The 17926-nt window shown below is 41.8% G+C and overlaps 2 protein-coding genes across 3 annotated transcripts; both read right to left on the bottom strand.

Annotated features, from left to right (window-relative positions):
• Positions 1 to 441: 441 nt before the first annotated feature.
• snx4 (sorting nexin 4) lies at positions 442 to 5234 on the bottom strand. The gene is made up of 14 exons (XM_037240214.1): positions 5063 to 5234; positions 4297 to 4421; positions 4004 to 4145; positions 3787 to 3936; positions 3590 to 3637; positions 3280 to 3335; positions 3108 to 3180; positions 2901 to 2962; positions 2657 to 2722; positions 2456 to 2545; positions 2189 to 2288; positions 1953 to 2098; positions 1721 to 1835; positions 442 to 1367 (listed from the first exon to the last, which is right to left on the bottom strand). The coding sequence occupies exons 1-14, from the start codon at positions 5153 to 5155 to the stop codon at positions 1320 to 1322; spliced, it is 1314 nt and encodes a 437-aa protein (XP_037096109.1). The 5' UTR covers positions 5156 to 5234; the 3' UTR covers positions 442 to 1319.
• A 2780-nt stretch (positions 5235 to 8014) lies between these two features.
• LOC119115582 (ras-related protein Rap-2a) lies at positions 8015 to 15594 on the bottom strand. Of its 2 annotated transcripts, XR_005096167.1 has the most exons (3): positions 14746 to 15594; positions 8423 to 10102; positions 8015 to 8269 (listed from the first exon to the last, which is right to left on the bottom strand). XR_005096167.1 is itself a non-coding variant. In XM_037240222.1 (2 exons), exons 1-2 carry the CDS (start codon positions 15057 to 15059, stop codon positions 9865 to 9867), a joined length of 552 nt encoding a protein of 183 aa, XP_037096117.1. In that variant the 5' UTR covers positions 15060 to 15594; the 3' UTR covers positions 8015 to 9864. The 2 variants fall into 2 exon arrangements, 1 of the variants encoding a protein (XP_037096117.1); XM_037240222.1 differs by having other exon boundaries at positions 8015 to 10102.
• Between the last annotated feature and the right edge of the window lie 2332 nt (positions 15595 to 17926).

Here is a 17926-nt window from a genome sequence, read left to right as displayed (position 1 = left end):
ATTCAATTGAGTGTGGTGACAGAAATGTCACACACACATACCTTTGAACAGATTCTAAATGGAAGCATCATTTATAAAAAGAAAAAAGATTTATAAATACATCATGAAATGTTTAATTGAAAATGTCATTAATTAAATGTAGAATTACATCACACAAATGAATGCACCGTTAAATAATGAAATATATGTCTTAATTAAATGTGGAATTAAAATCAATGTATTATGAAACGTGGCATCAATTAATTGATTATAAGAAATGCATACATATAGAAGTGTTTATTTCATTAATTTTTTTTATGGTCCTGCATTGTGTACACATTTATTTTATACGTTCAACGAAATCATTCTTACAGATGCATAACAGGAACTCATTAAGTTTATTATTTCCTAAAACACCATCTTCCTTATAAGCAATAGTCTGAATAGAAAACATAGAACACGTTTTTTACAGAAATGTTTATTATTAGTGTTTTACCACAATGATTACAATAACATACAAAAATGATCTCCCAAGAAACAAACCAATTTCGGTAAAAAACAAATGAACAACAGAAAGCTTTAACAGTATGTTTCTGATCCACAATTTGATCAGATTTTTTTGTGTGCAGTTTTTGTGATGTCTTCAATTGATTGTTAAAGGCCAACATGTACAGCGCATGCATGCTTTGGTAACCTGCTTGATGGGACAATTGGTAGGCGTGGCAAGTTTCAGTCATTCAAAAAAAAAAGTATACAACACACCAAACAGGACCTCTCACTCTCTGCGATTTATTTGCACATTAGAACATGTCGTAATAAATTACTCTAAATTAATTATTTACTCCTTATCAGAACATGTCAAAACTTTAAAGGCTTTGGCTGAGTAATGAAACATTTCTTATCAAGCTTATGTATTTGACACAATGAATTGCAGTTTATTTCGATCAGGGGTAGGGAACACGATTCCCCCCAAGCCCACTTCAATTATTTTGAGGCTTTATTTGATTTGAGAAGTTTACGTCAGATCAAATGCTCTCTCGCAGGTCGCATATAGCCCATGAGCTGTTGGTTCCCCACCCCTGATTTGGACCAGGAAAAACCCCAAATGGAACGTACTTCAGTCTTGAGCGTCACATGTACTTTCTCAGTGGATGAAATTCTTCCACATCATGCTGAGAGAAGTTGTTGACAAACCTGGATTTGGAGCGCGGAGGATTGGACCAAATGATTCACAATGAGAGTTTATCTCCAACAGACTAGCCAGACATCAACTGACCAGAGTGGTACCAAAGTTTGAGGTATTGATTTTTGGCTGGGGTGCTGATTGGCTGGAAAGTGGCTCACATTTTGTTGAAACACTCCTTGGCATTGGACCAGACCTGGATACCCTGCGGCACATCAAAATTACGACAAAAACTTAATAAATATACCCCTCAAGCAAAAACAAAAAGCTAGTAACTCTAACTAACTCAGTTCAGAGGTGAGCTCATTCACTTTCATAGGATAACCATTAGCTAAATGGAACAATAAGATTTTCATAAAGGTAGAATTTTAAATTTGATTGCATTTCTTCAAATAGTGGCCTTCCCTCCAATACCTTTTTCCCAAATAAACAAACCTACTAAAATGCACCAGCGTATGCGAGGAACAAAATGATACATCTCTGCCTACAGAAAAGCTCCTGAATTGATTCTCACTAGATTGTGCTGGCGTACCTGCTGTAGTGTCCCACCAAACCTACCTTCTTACACATGCTAATTTGCATAATAGCATAGCTGATGAGTGCCTCGCGTAGATCTCTGTCCTTCTGCTCCTTAAAACGCTCAATGTCTTCCCAGGCTGTTTGCACAAACTCTCTGTAAAGAACGACAGATGCCAGCTCTCAATAATAGAAGGCCCCGGATCACTTTTTTTTCCCACGGACAACCACTAAAGATAACGCCGAGCAAACAATGTGGAGGATATGAGCTCACTGGCACTCTGCGTTTTTCTCCTTGAGCATCTGCTCTCCCTCCTGGATGCTCTGCTCCAAGGCCGCCAGTCTGCTCTCCCTCTGCTCCTGGCTCTCCTGGCCAAACAGCTTACTGGTCATCCCCTTCAGGGAGAAGACACGCACCATCTACACATAAAAACACACACAGCATGCAAGTCAAGCAAAGAAATGGGTTAGCTCCAGATGCTGAAACGGTCTCATCCACGAATTACCCACCCCGGTGGCAAGCTCTTCTCTCTGCTGCTTCTTGGAGGCCAGATCCTGAGCTGCCACTTCTAACTCATATTGGATCAGCTCATGTTTCCGACACACCGACCTGAGCATACATAGAATACAGAACAGCGACATAATGAAGGAAGTGGCAACGATTCCTCAAATTCAAATCGTCAGCACAATGCAGTCAAGTTGATTGGATGAAAACATTTCAATATTGAGGGAAAATATCACGATTAGATAATCTTTAAAAAAAAATTGAAAACTTACCGCACAGCCTCAGTGTAGAAGAGATATTCCTTCAGCTGGTCAGCATAGTGCTCTTCTTCCTCTAAAATGTCGTCTATTGAGGCAGCATACCTGGCCATACACAGAGAAAATGTAACAACCGAAAATATACCCAGTTTAAGCACAAGATCACCAGCCAAGTGCTTTAGAAAAATGAATGGCTGAATGTCAGTTGGTACTCACGTGTCCATGTGGTGACCGGCACTCTGTAGTCCATCTCCCATCTCTTTCTCGATGGCGCTCCATTCACTGGATGGACAACAGCGAGAACGGTACACAATCACAACCTGCCTGCTGTTAATTGTCAAGTCAAATGACAGCAACATGGCATCTTGTGGAGCACATCATTCACTGCTGTTAACCAGCATATTTAGAACGTTAGTGTGGCGCCCCTTGGTGGCGCTAACAAATAATGCATGGCACTCACCTGAAGACTCGTCCATAATTTCCATGGACTTTGTAGACGCCATACAGTCTGTCTGCTACTCTCTGCAAGAAACACAGATAACTACCATGGAGAGCAGAAAAACAAAATACCCTGAAGACAGGTAATCGCAATTTCTAACTCCGTCAACAGTTTAGAATAGTGTTAGCGGAATGTGCGTTTTGTGTACCTACACGTGCAAATACTCACCGCTCTCACCCTGAGAAGTTGAGAGATGGCCGTGTTCAATTCATCGCTATACTGTTTGAGTGCTGTAAAGCGCCTGGGAAATGCAAGAGAAAATCCAACTCAGCATCTCTGGTTTTTAATGCCGCAATACGGACGTAAACAAAAATAAAACACTGAAGAAAATGACACCGACTTGTCAGGGCTCTTGACTCTGAACATGGCACTCAGCGACTTCAGTCTGGAGTCCGCCTACAAAAAGAGATCATTTTCAATTTGCTTTTGGACATTATTCCCAGAACAGCTCAAGTAGAATTTTGTCACACGGGTGCATCTAAATGAGTATCTAGGAAATAGAATATCTAGGAAAAGTTAAAGCTTCGTTAACTTAAACTCATATCATACAGATTTATGTGTTTCATGAATTTGTCCTGGTCTCCTAATGATTCTCTAATTATGATGCAACTGAGCGTGGGACCCAGCACGACTGAACAGAAAGACAATACCTTGTCTTGGAAACCTGTCTCCAAAACAGCATCCCTCCACCCTTTCTCCTGAATACAAATGGTGAGAGTTTTTCAGTTGACATTTGTGGTCCAGCAAAGATCCAGGTTGCCCAAAATGGAAGCATTTTCAGCTATGTATTTCCTTTCAAAACATGAAATGTGCGGTGTATGAAAATAAAGGTCCGAGTGGTACAAACCTCAGTAAGGAAAAGGAAAACTATCTTGTCTTTACAGAGGACAGGATGTGACATCACGCGCAGAAGGAAGTTTTCCAGGCCGACTCTCCTCCGCTCGACAAAGTCAGGGTCGAGGTTGTCAGCTGACAGCTTGTGCCACACAAACTCCGCCTAAAGATGAAAGAACTGTGCATTAATAGACAAAAAAGAACAAGTGCGCATTTCTGTTGCTATTCACCCTTTTCTCTGGGAGTGGAGGGATGATGATGTACGGGTAGGCGACCAACAGGTACGTCCGGAGTAGCTCAAACTCACTGTAGCGTCTCCACAGCGTGTCAGGTGTGGTGGGTGGAGAAACGTTGGGAACTGTTTCAGATGGTCTGCACACATTGTGACGATTTTGCTGAATTAGTGCAAAAGGACATTTCACAACCACGATATTCTGATTAACATTGTGTTGAAGGAATATGAATGAAGTCGCAAATTCTCCTTATTTTTTCCCCATCTTAGGGGGCGGCCAGTTTGCCCTACCTTGTTTCTACGAGGTAGACGGTATAGGTTTCCTGCATGTTGACCGTGTTCTTGCCCGTTCTCTTCTCAGCCTCCGCCACATTGATCTCCAGCTTCTTGAAGAGCAATGTTTCCTTTTCCACCATCTGACAGCATACAATACACTCAGTGTCAAACGTACTGAACCATCAAACAATAAGGTATGGCGGACACAGAAGTTCAAGTCCAGCATCCACGGCTTATAATCATTGTCGGGGGTGTTAACGTTGGAGGAAGTTGGGGTACCTGAAGAAACTCCACAAACTCCAAACCGGAACCTCTGACTGTGAGGCAGGCGCGACCATTTGACACCCTGATGCCAAAGGTGCCAAGTCGAGACAATATTTAGCAAGTCACGAGACTTCCTCTTTCAAGCCCGTATGGCAGCATTACAAATTCTTGAACAAATAATGAAACCATAGACTACAGAACACTGAATTTACAGAAGAACCAGAAGGAAAACTGCCAACTGCGAGTGTAGAAGCCACTGTACTTAGCAAGCTAGCTTCATGAGTGAAGTTTGCAGTAGAACAACCTGTCGAAAGCGACATATTATTTTACGTTTACCAGTGCACATAGGTGCAATAGCTTCAAAAGTTTGGTAAAACTCCAAAAGCTTTGCCTCAACTCAGAAATGTCAATAATGGCGTTCGAAAGCCCCCCCACCCCCCTGCTAGCCTAGCTAGTAGGCTAACAACAACGACAACTTAGAATTCAACGTCACGTTGAAGCAAAAAAATAGTACTACCGTGTTGATGATGTTGTTCTCCGACTCAGTGGGCGTGATGTCGGTGTTGCCGATCACCGCTACCTGATCTTCGGGACTTCCAGAGTCTGCCATCACCTTCCGCCGAGATGTTGCTGATGCGCCGCGACTGCTTGCCTGGCGTCAGCTGAGCTGGCTCAGCAAGAGAGGTGGTGGCTTCTTTGCGCATGCGTACAGCGTGCGCGACGCAGAGGATTCTCGTTTTACGACGCATTGGCGTTGTAACGGGAATTTGTACGTATTTGCACCGTAGGATCTAATTAACGGTAACGCATTCTTTAAGAAATGCTAACAGGAAATACTTAATAATAACGAAAGGCAAACGATTTCCAGATGTGTGGTGCGCTGACGCACTCTAGCGGGCGCTGTATCTGAGAAGACAAATGTTTGGCTGCCAACAAAAAGGGGGCCAACCTTAAAGGGACAGTGTGTAGAATGTTTTGATTTTTCAATGTTCATACATTTAAAAAATTACAGACAAACTTAGTCAATGTTTGACTTGCCTTACACTTTAAGTGTGAGATGGATATTTATTGGTACAAAAGTTTGTTAAACTGCTGAATATAACGTTTCATTAACATGCTCCGTATTTTCACAGGTCTAATAAATTTCACAAGTACCAAACGGGTAGACTTCGCATTAATCAGTAGCGAAAAGTAGTTCTCAATTTCAAAAATGCTGATGCCCCCTGTATAACAGTGAGTTTCAGTCGTGACTAAGGCACTTCCCTTGTCATTTTGACAAGAAATGATGTGGAGGATCCCAGCTGGAGGAAGCGCAGCGTGCCGTTTTCACAGATGGAACGCTGGGGGAGCTCAGAGAAGGAAACAAGGTGTCGGCAGCTTTTTAATTCGCACACCTGCGTCGTGAAGGTCCTGTGAGACATGTTCAAACAGAATTTAGCTTTTCTCATTCAGTGTCTCCATCGCTGCATGAAGTCTTCCGTGAAAGTTACTCCTGCCTTCACAACAAGGATATTTAAAAAAGAAAACAGTGACTGTGGTGTGATTTATTTTCTCATTAGCACCCTGCAACTCTGCACTTAAAACAATCTACTGAATACATCATTGCAAATGATGCAACAGACCGGTCCTTGTCCGTAATGAAGCCCACCGAGACCCTCGGTCGAAGCCATTCAGTCCTCTGGCCTGTCTCATTAGAGCAAATGAAGCACCTGAAGGCGCAGCACATGCCTTGTTTACAGACACGCGTTCATAAGAACAGCAAAATGAGGTGAATTAAGGACATTGAGCTCATTCATTTCACTGCATGGTGCCCACTCAAAAAGCTGTTATTGAGTTAAGCTTTAATGTCACTTCCATTTCATTCCCATGTGAAGAGAAACAAAAACAACCCAATGGATTGTGTTTAACTTTGGATGTTGTAAAACATCCAAAAGATTCAGTCAAACAGATTTTCAAGGTCTATTATCGACCTTGGACATTCACACATGGTGGTTTATCTCTAAAATTAAAGCAAGCAATATTCAAAGGCATATTAAATACTCATTAAGAACAAAGCTCATTCAAAACACCCAAAGTGATGGCCGTGTCCCTCGTTTGCTCTCGAGTCTTTGAGGAAAGGACGAGAAGTAGTTTAAAAGTCATTGTGGCCAGCAATGCTTCATCTGGGATATAATTGTCAAAGTTGGAATGCAGCACAGTAGTTATTATACCGTACTTTCACTGCAGCACGTAAAGACGGCGGCTATTCAAAGCAACAGAGCGTGTCTCCCTAAGCCGGCCGCAGTTCAAGTCAACAAAGTACACAGGAAAATGGAAAGAAAGGCATCCATTTTTGCTACGCTTGGATTGTTTGTGTTCCCTTTAAGCCCCGGCCGGCGTTGTCTCTTTTTAGCGGAATGACCAAAACTCATTCAGAGCCAGCTTAAACATCCATTGGGAATATGTGTGTTGCTCCCATTGTGTCATCCTCTAAAAACAACAAATTACCTCCTTCCTGCTGCTGCAGCCTCAATGTGCCTCCTACTCTGTTTGACTATAAATAAAACAAAAATAATTACCAAAAGATACTTTTAGTCTTCATTAAAAGTTGCTGGAACTTGGAAAATAGAAATGTTGCAGAAATATGCTTAATTTTATAACCACAATTTCTGTAATGCACAAAGATACTATTATCATCATTATTATAAAACCCTGATGTGCTGGAGAAAAACAATATCCATTTTCCTCAATTACTATTTATTAACCAATTGCTGTTTGTTGAGTGATTAAAATGATCAATGGTAATTTTGATAATCGATTAGTTGTCGATTAATCGAGGCATTTTTGCCAGCTCTACATCTCCGATTTAAAAAAATAGTAAAAATGTAAATTGTACTAAAACAATGTACTTATCTGGAAGTAACACAGGATTGGGCAGAGAAGTGTTGGAAGCAGGTGTGTGCGTTCACTTCATAGTAGTTGTCAATGTTGTCTCGCAGGGGGATTATGGGAGCAGTGTGCCAAGAGCAGATGGAATGAGGAAGCACCTGTGCAATACAAAACAGAGGAAGGCAGCATCAAAGGTGTCGCTTGCTGTTCCCCCCCCACAACCCCGATCGCATTTGAAATGTTAATACCAGACAATTAAATTCTTAAACACATCCCCTTGCACAAGCCAGCTCAGTGGCCTAGTGGTAGAGTGTCCGCCCTGAGACTGGAAGGTTGTGGGTTCAAACCCCGGCCGGGTCATACCAAAGACTATAAAAATGGGACCCATTGCCTCCCTGCTTGGCACTCAGCGTTAAGGGTTGGAATTGGGGGGTTAGATCACCAAATGATTCCCGAGCGCGACACCGCTGCTGCTCACTGCTCCCCTCTCCCCCAGGGGATGGATTAAAATCACATGGGGATGGGTTAAATGCAGAGGACAAATTTCACCACACCCAGATGTGTGTGTGACAATCATTGGGACTTTTAAAGAAGCTGTCAATCCAAGTGTTGAGCACTTTTATTACGCAGAGTGTCGAATGTTAACAGAATCAGAGGAGGATTGAAGAAACATATAAAAAAATAAAATACAAAAATAGAAAACCAATATGGTGACACAAGGTGGGAACCAAAAATCGTCTGCTTCCTGGTGTAAATTAAAATGCATCCAAAATGCGTACGTCGCTATTTGAATGTTTAGCATCATGGTCGTTACTATGGATACTCTGAACTAAATTATGCAGGTAAGTGTTGGCATCTTGACTTTAACCACCCCAAGCAGTTGTGCTGAATGTTCTGAACTCCTGTTTCCACAAGTAATTCATTAGTTAACTTTTAAAGGAAAAAAAAAAAAATCATACAGTAAATGTTATGAAGTAATTTCCATGACATTTTATTGAAAAAATGGCACTGAATGTTGTGGACTCCTGTTGTTGTTGTTTTTTTCAAGACCAACTAATAGGCAAAACTGAAGGTTCCAGACCCCTGTTGCTTAAACTAATCAATGAAGATGACATTTCTCAATGTCAAATGTTTTTTCCACAATCAAAAAGAAGTATCAGCGACTGTTCTGAACTCTTGTTTTCACACCCAATGAATAAAAAAAAAATAACACTGAATGTTGTAAGCTTCTTTTTTTCATGACCAATTGATCGTGGAAGAAAAAAAATGGAAGTTTCGAACTCCAGTTCCTGCAACCAATTGATTGAGACAAAATAACACTGAATCATCAAAGCTCCTTCCGCGACCATCTAAAGATCACTGAATGCTTTTAACTTCTCTTTTCAGAACCAAACTAAAAGAAAAAACAGTACTGAATGTTTTGAAATCCCATTTTCATTGATGCAAAGTAACACTGAATGTTTAAAGCTCCTTTTTTCCACAACCAATAAATCTGCAAATATAATCATTGGATGTACTGAACTCCCGTTTTTGCAACCAATAAATGGAATAAGATAGCCCTGAATGTTCTGAACTACTGTTTTTACAATCAAAACAAATACAGTTGAAGAATTATGAACCAATGTTTCTTTACAGAATGATTAATTTAAAAAAATAACTGCAGTGGATGTTCAGAACATGCCCAACATGGATGTAAGCCATCTTGTTCTTCTCAAGACAGAAAACTAGTTGTGTGATCAACAACGCCCCCGCTGATTGAAACCAGGTAGTGCACTCTATTTTTCCTGGATTGTTTTGCAGACAAATAATTCCGAATGATGACTGAATCAATTGTACCTAGTTGGGATTATCAAACACTGACTGTTGATTCATTAAGACGATAAGAATTTAAAAAAAAACAATTGTGGAAGACGATGTGGTTTATCGTTACCGTGTTAAAACGAAAATGCTTTTTCTCTCCATTTACAATATTGGAAAAAACTAGCTAAAATGCTTTCAGGTCACCTCTTTGGTTCAGCCCAACAATGAGTAGGAAAAAAAAAAAACTCCCAAAAAGCACTGCACAAAATGTACATAAATCCAAACCTTTGTTCATATTTGCAGCAAAGGCATCCGAAAAATCAGTTACTGTTTGTTATCACAGTAAATGCAACATTAAAGTAAATCTTAAGAACATTAAAAAAAAAGGAAGGTCCCGCAGTGGAATTCTTTGCCGATGATGACTAAAAAGGTGGAGAGCAACATAAGGCGAGGGTATGTTTTTTTTTAAAAGTTCTCGATATCCTATCACGTCATGAACAATGTCACTTTGATTTTACGAATCCATCGTGTTCAATCGTTTAATCGCCGTGTGTGCGGCGCCCATGTGTGTGAGTGTGCCAAGTCCACGCCTGTGTGTCGCTGCCATAAGCGCCAACCTTGCCCCCCCCCCCCCCCCCCCCCCCCGGATGTCTATTGTATATTGCAAGATGAGCAGCAGGGGTCGTCCTTGTCGGGCTGGGCGGCGTAGTCCATCTGCCGCACGATCTCGGCGAACAGTTCGTCCACCATGGTTTTGCTTTTGGCCGACGTTTCCATGAAGGGACAGCCCCATTCCTCAGCCAGCGCCTGGCCCTCGCTGGATGACACCTCACGCTCGCTCTCCAGGTCCACCTTATTGCCCACCAGGATTACAGGGACCTTCTCGTACCTGAAAAAGGCACACAAACCGCGCTGTCTGTTAAAAAGTGCAATTTCCGGCACGGCAGCTTCCAATAAGCAGAGTCCATTTCATTTTCATCGACTCATGAATACATTACCCCAAAGTGGACTTTAATCTGAACTATCCTGTTCAAAACCTGTGAGAAAAAGAGGAACTCACAGGATGGATCACAAGATTAATCGCAAGTTCCCCCAACAGCTCATCTTCCCTAATTGTTGCACAAAATAGAGGATGGCCATACTATATCGTTTGGCCTCCTTGACCATTTTAAAGTTCATTTTAAGATACTTCTATTCAATTTCAATTTTTTTTTTTTTTTTTCCACACCGATCTTGCTTTAAAACCCCAAAAGTGCCATTAAACTGCATCTAGCAGTGTTTTTTGGTCCAACTCTTAAAATCCTTCCTTAAAATCAGGGAACATTAATAGCCATCACCGGATTTCACGGCGCTTGCTTCTGTGTTAATAGAATCGAGCCACTTATTCAACTTGTGTGGCTCACTGGGGCGTCGTTGCTACACAAAGACATGTGGCATACAGGAGAGGGCGGCTATATATAGTCATAATAACGGAGGAGGAAACTTGTGCTCCCTGGAGGTGTGAGACTGTGGCTGCCAAAGATATCCAAGCTCCAAGGGGGCTTGGGAGAAAATAAAATTACAAGGGTGTCGACCACCCTGTGTCTGGAGCAGTAATAGCAGATACTACATGCGTCTGTCTAGACAGACTTCTCGCAGATGGCAAACAAAATACATGGAATGGAAATGTAAAATCCCAAACGTTGGTTGTGCTAATGCAGCGTCTCCGACACGGTAAACAACATGTTAGCCTTGAGCTGGTGAGCCTCGAGGCGGCCGCACGGGTTTACTGTGACTGCCCCATTGCCAGACACATCTCATCTATAATGCATGACGCGTCAAATCGCGCCCGTCTTGCTGACGGATGCCGCAAGCCGCCGATGGGATCGGGACTCTCATTTTTTGGGGGCTCAAACCAACAAGACGAGGCGGGATTTTTGACAATAGCTATTTATGGAAGGGTCTGAGTCAGAGAATTACAAGCGCCTCTCGATTTTGGCACATGGAAGATACAATTCAGTGGAGATCAGAGCTATGTCTTTCGGAAACAACTCAAGAGAAGATCAAGGGTGGTATTTGAAAACTGGGATTCTCCCGTGTCTTTGAAAAAGGGCCCGTCCCATTTCCTTCCATGCTTGATGCTACTAACAGATGACGTGGACTCTGCCCAACAAAGACATTAGGGTGAACCAATGAGATTTTCCCCTTCATTCTTAATAGCAAAAAATATATTGTTACTGGAATTCACAGCACCATGACCCCCCCAAAAAAAGGCTTAAATGCTATAGGTAGGACAGCAGTTGGCAACGTTCACATTTTTGCCAATACAGCAGCTCGCAGGCCTCGTGGTTAGCACGTCTGCCTCACATTTGTGAGGTTGGAGCTTTAAATATCTGCCCGGGGCTTCTTGTGTGCAGTTTGTGAGTTGAGTTGAATTAGAAGGGGAGAGGGCGTGGTGGTGGTGGTGGTGGGAGGTGTCGGGATTCCTCCAGGTCCTCCGGCTTCCTTCTCCAGCCAGCAAGCTAGTTTCATTGAAGATAACCAATAAAAGTGGCCATGACTGAGAGTGAACAGATGGATAGACAGTGGACGAAGGTTTCTTAATCTTCCGGAACACAATTACTCCAGTAGATGGCCCTGTAAGTGACTGGCTATCAACACAGGGTTTATCCCATGTCTCGACCCATCTTCTGCCCCTTAGATAATGAAAGTGTAGATGGATGGAGGGACTTTCCAACTTTTCATCATATTTAGTAGACCCTGCAGCTTGACGTCTGTGTAAACATCAAGGTTGATCGCTTTATCTCAGCGTGCTTCCTCGTCACTCTCTGACCGTGGCGCTGTTATTTACATGCCCGGCAAAGTCACCAATCACCGCTCGTCCCTGGCAGGAGGAATGATGCGGTCCACGGCAGGCTCGCAAAGGTCCGCGGTGTAATCATGTCCGCCCGTAGCCTCCGTGACAGCCGGCGCTGATGGACGCTGACAGAGCGACTCCTCTGACCTGAGCTAATGTAGCTGTGACGGATCGCTTCTGCTTTGGCGGCGGACAAGTCGCAGTGACAACACAATGTGGATTTCTAACAAGCGCTTTGTCTCTCGTCTGTCTTTTTTGGATGCCCAACTGTAAATTCCATCACGTCTGATATCATTTGTTATCTTGACGACAGGGGTGGAGCTCAGGCGAAAGATTCATACGGTCTTTTGAAAATGAGGAGAGAAACAACTATGTACTTTTTCACACCACGGGTCAATTTCGAGTCTTCCACGAACCGAACGTGTTCCAGGGGATAACCCGCACAAAGACAGGGAGGAAATGCAAACCCCCACACAGGAATGCCGGAGCCAAGATTCGAACCGCAGACCTCAGAAGAGTGAGATGGACGTGCAAACCACAATTTAGTAACATTTTCCATAGAATGTTCCCTCTAAACTGGTCTTTGTTCATCTTTAGGCTTTTTTAAAATGCACACCAACTATCAGAATGAAGCGTGCGTAGGAGTAGCGTGTGAAATGCGAAAATACATTTGTGCCGTGACATTAGAGAACAACACCAGACTCTCTCCCGAAATCGCGCGACAGCCGGGCTGCAGCTGGAGTGTGAAGGCGCATGTATGCATTAGCATATAAACACGCAGGATATAGGAAACAACGCAAGCGGCAGGAAACGGACCGACCTCATTACTACATTCACTGTTGCGCAAGCGCTCAGAAAATGCTTAAAAAGTAGCGTATACAAAACCAATCTGTTTAACTCTAAAAAAATCTGATATTGATTATTGTCACACAGATCAATTTATTGCTCATTTAAAAGTGCATGGGAAGAGGACCTTGGGGAAAAAAATCCTTATTAAATTAGGACTGCGATATTGAGGGGAAAAATAAAACAAAATATGATTACTGTTAGATTATTTTTCAAAATTGTTCAGACGTAATCCAAATGCAGAACAATTTGAGGATCCAGGGTAACTATGGAATAATTTCATCACATTATGCTTGGCAAATTGGTAAAAGCATTCAGCCTGTTGAACCACAGCTTGTTGCTCAATGGTCAAGCGCATTCGTCACCTCACCGAGGAGACGAGGTCAAATCTGTGAAAAATAAAACAACTACTAACCAAATGCACCTTATCATACGTTGATGTTCCACAGTCGCTACTTTGCCTGTTTTTTGCTGCCCTTTCAAAAACCAGACTATTCCAGTCAATGTGTCATTGAGTGAGGGTTAATCCCACAATAGCTAGCAGCGCCAAATCAGTTATGTGAAGCACTAAACTACAAATTGGGCATGGCCGCCAGATTACATTTTGTCGATTGTTCATGGGGAAAATTAAAATTTGAAAAGGTACAGTTACTTGGAGGCTAATAATTAGCCCTCCAGGGCACATTACAGGAGATCAATCTACTCTGTGTTTTATTGTTTTTATGTTCCATCTATTGCTAACCTACGCTAATGGAGTCAAAAATCACTGTAAATATTTGCATGAAAAACACTTATCGTGTCTTGGTGGCGTCGTAAACCAACGTCCCCCTGTAATTAGCCCCATGGGAACGTTAATGCGTATCAATCAATTTTTATAGGGTTGCCGACTGTCGAGAGTAAAACGCTGTAAGCTATTTTATTACTCATCAAGCAGCTCAAACAACTTTGTGGTAAATTCACATCTCGAGTTGTTTATCATTGCATTCTGTGCAGAACACAGTTAGGGCGAGACATAATTTATTATACTTAGTGTGGCTCCCGGGGAGGAATCATAGTTTTTATTTGGGTCTCGACTTGAAAAAGTAGAAAAACCTGGTGTAGATTCTAGACATCAAGCTGTAGCACTATTTCTGTCGCTGTACTTTTGAATGTGCATTATCTTGAGGGTCTTACAGAGAATAGATATGCTGGAGTCTTAGATATAACAATGATCAGATTTCCCTCATCACTACTCAGGGAATGCTGTAGTTTCAAAGCACTACTTTTGTCTAAATGAAGCTCTTCAATGCACTTCAACATAGTTCCTTGGCATCAAGATGCCACAAGATGGTGAACAAAAACAGCAAGTAGGTGAATAACAGAACAGGTTCCAACACAAATCTGGAAATAGGCTAATTGAAAAATATGGAGTAATTTAGTTCTGACTCAAACTTGTAAGCAGTTTAAAAAAAATGCGTGAGTCGTAGTTTATCACAAATTAACAAAACAGCTATGAGAAAAGCCATCATGCAAAGTGGTGAAAAAATATAACAGTGTCTTTGCACATTCAGAATCAAATTGGCCACATGCTATTTAATGTGGGATGATGATTTTTATATATGTTTTGGGAGCATAGTATTATTAAGGTTTAAACTACAAATATGTTCATGTATCAACATTTTTAGGGTGTTGACGTTGGTGATTTCTGCTGTTATTAAAGGGTTCACTAAAATAGAGCAGCCATGTGTTGTTTAGTGTCTCCAGGCCTACTGTATTGTGTCTATAGGCCCACCCCTGCACCACCACGATGGCCTCTATGTGACATTAATTAATGCATGCATTTTACACTTGGACATCAACATTCCACCCACCTTTTGACTCTTATGATCTGGTCTCTCATGGGCTTAATGTCCTGAAAGCTCTGCTGGTTGACCAGACTGTAGACGAGGATGAAGCCCTGTCCGTTCTTGATGTACAGGTCCCGCATTGAGGCGAACTGCTCGGTACCGGCGGTGTCCAGGATCTCCAGGACCGACGGCGAGGAGTCCACCTCGATCTCCTTGCGGTAGAAGTCCTCGATGGTGGGGTCGTACTTCTCAATGAACGTCCCGGTGACGAACTGGACCGTGAGGGCGGACTTGCCGACCCCGCCGCTGCCCAGGACCACCACTTTGTACTCGCGCATCGTTGGATTCAAGTCGAAAAGCGGCTCAAAATCACAACGTTCACCATTTTGTGTCGGTTGTTGACAATAATAGCACGGTCGGTTCGACTCAAAGCACAAAGACCCGGTGCTCCGGCACGGGCTTCATTGTGGAAATTCCTTCCTCCCCCCTACACCACAAACAACGCAGGGCCGACGGCTACACGAGCGCCCGTTACGTGGAAGGTGACGGGACCAAAACGGTTTTGCTTTTCATGTGCTTACGCTCAGTCTTTGACATAAAAAAACAAACTTGCTCCATGGAGAACGCTGAGGGGGGTAAAATGCCTGGACTTGCCCCCCGCCCCCTAAAAAAAAAAAAAAAAAAAGAACAGATGAGCGCACGCGCGCGTTTAAAAGCGAACCCGGAAATAGCCACGAACGCTAAATTGACAACGAATTTAGATCTGATTAAACCTTATCCGACGTCTCGGGCATGTTTGCGTCTACCGGTTACTTTCCGGTAGGATGCCAGCCGCCATAGTGTCGGGCGGAGACCCACGACCTCTGCGTAAGCGCCCCACCACCAAGTCCCCTCCTGTTTTCCGTAGCATAATCCCACCCACCTCTCGTTCATCCATTTGATTGGCACTCAAGGCGGACCAATGGCGCCTTGTGAAGCCTGCGGTCCTGAATGAGGAGCACGGAGCGGACCGCCAATAAGATTGTCCCGTTCTCCTTTCAGTTCATGTGCTAAAATATATATATATTTTAAATTCCATCATTCGGTTGCCCCAGTGACACCTGAGCTGCGAACGGCCAATCACGGACAGCTGAGAGACGTGTATCCAAGAGGAGAATGAGCCGGATGCTGTTGCCATGGTAACGCTGCATCGTCGTCAGCCTGTTTAAATTTGAGAATGGTCGTCTGTATTTATTGCTATTCATGTGTGGGTGATGTGATGACATCACACAGGAATATTTATTATAGATGTACAATATTTGGTACACCTGTATGTATGACTCAATTGTGCATACAAACACTTCAGTCTTATTTGCAATTTGAAACTCAATCAAATGCACGTTTAATATAAGTTCCACTGGGTGTATTGATAACCCTGGCATTACACAAGGTGGACTAATAGTACGTTCAATTATGAGCTTGAAAATATGATTATAGACTCACACAAAGTTGGGTTTATATTATAGCTAGGGATGAGGTTTCAAATTCCTTTCCTACATTTACAAGTCTGGGTTTCTTGAAAAAGTACATTAGAAAAATATGTCAAATGTTGCCCCACTCTGTACAATGCATTGTTTAAAAGCATTACAATGCAAGAATGTTATACAAAAAAAACTGTAGACAACATTGCCTTTACTTGAACAGTGTTTATTGACAATTTTAGACTTTTCATAGACTTTAGAAATCACTATTCACATGAAATGGATAATCATACACAGTAAAATAAGCGCCACTATTATTTGAGAAAATGAGGACAAGTTTAAAGTTAGGCCCGCTGATGGAACAAATCAATATTAATGTAACCATTAATAGCAGTATGACATCATCATCATCATCATAAAGCATTTCTGAGGACTGAGCGACGTTTTTAGTCTCCATCGGACATCATTTCCCAGAGTTGTAAAGCAAACACATCAGTCGATGAATAAGGCAACAATCACAATTGAAAAAAAAGGTATCTTTTCTGTTATCTTGACTGCTGTGGAAGCATTTCAAAGAAATGTTTCACACCAGAAATTCTCAATCAAAATGAAACTGACGTTTTGTTTTGATGCATTCACTAACAGTGGATTATTTACTGCACTACGTTTAAAATGCACACCACCATACTGAAAAAGTGTTATTAAGCACTGGATAGTTAAAATGTAATATGTGACAGTACAATCACGGCGACGACAAACATTTTTAGTTTGTGACAAGTTGAAAGGTGAACGCTTATTTACGCTACCACCTAACAATGCACTTTGTTACATCAACAATTCTATGGTCGTTCACTCCCGACACTTCAACCTGAACACCAAACGACGACTTGTCAGAGGCAAATGAGATCTCGTCGTGTCATTTTTTTTTTTTTAAGTTTTCAAAGAATCTCAACAAATGTCAGCTTATAAGAAGTTACATTCACGGATGACCCCGGAGTAAGTTCTAGTGTGTTAACATTAAATACATCTGCAATAAAAATGACGTCATCAAGAGGAAATAATATAACAGCTTAATAGATTGTCGGAATTAATCAAACATAGTCATGCTACAAAAAATAACCCCAAAACTTTAGGATGAGCATATTCATCAATTAAATAATTGTATGTAATTGACTGGTCATTTATTTCATTGTTTTGAAGTGCTGTCTAAGGCGAGTTACGCGTACACCAGGTTTTTACCATTTACAGATGTCAAGAAATGTTTTTAAATACACATACCAATTTTCGATAATCTTAATAAACCAGTTTAAGTGTTTATAGTAGATAAACACTTAAACTGGTCTGAACACATTGATTTGGTTTGCAAAAGATCCATGAAAACGCTAGGTATCTTACGAAAAGTTTGTCCCTTGGTCCATCCGTCTGCTCATCTCACTCTGTATTATAGTTTCCTCTTTCCTTTACTCAATTACTGCAACATAGTCTGGGCAGCTACATATCCAACATACCTCAGCAAATTACTCATCATACAAAAGAAGTTCCTAAAAATGATCTCTTTTTCAAATAGATATGAACCATCGGCACCATTGTTTAGAAACTATTCATTACTGCCAATTGATAAAGTAAATATTCATCAAACCTGTCTACTCACCCATAAATATATATACAGGAAACACTGTCTTCCAGCCACTTTTCATAATTTCTTCGCATTTGTATCGGAATTACATTCTTATCCTACAAGACAG

The sequence above is a fragment of the Syngnathus acus genome, chromosome 21, assembly GCF_901709675.1.
Source record: "Syngnathus acus chromosome 21, fSynAcu1.2, whole genome shotgun sequence".
NCBI lineage: Eukaryota > Metazoa > Chordata > Actinopteri > Syngnathiformes > Syngnathidae > Syngnathus > Syngnathus acus.
This window is presented reverse-complemented; position numbering and strand designations above follow the sequence as displayed.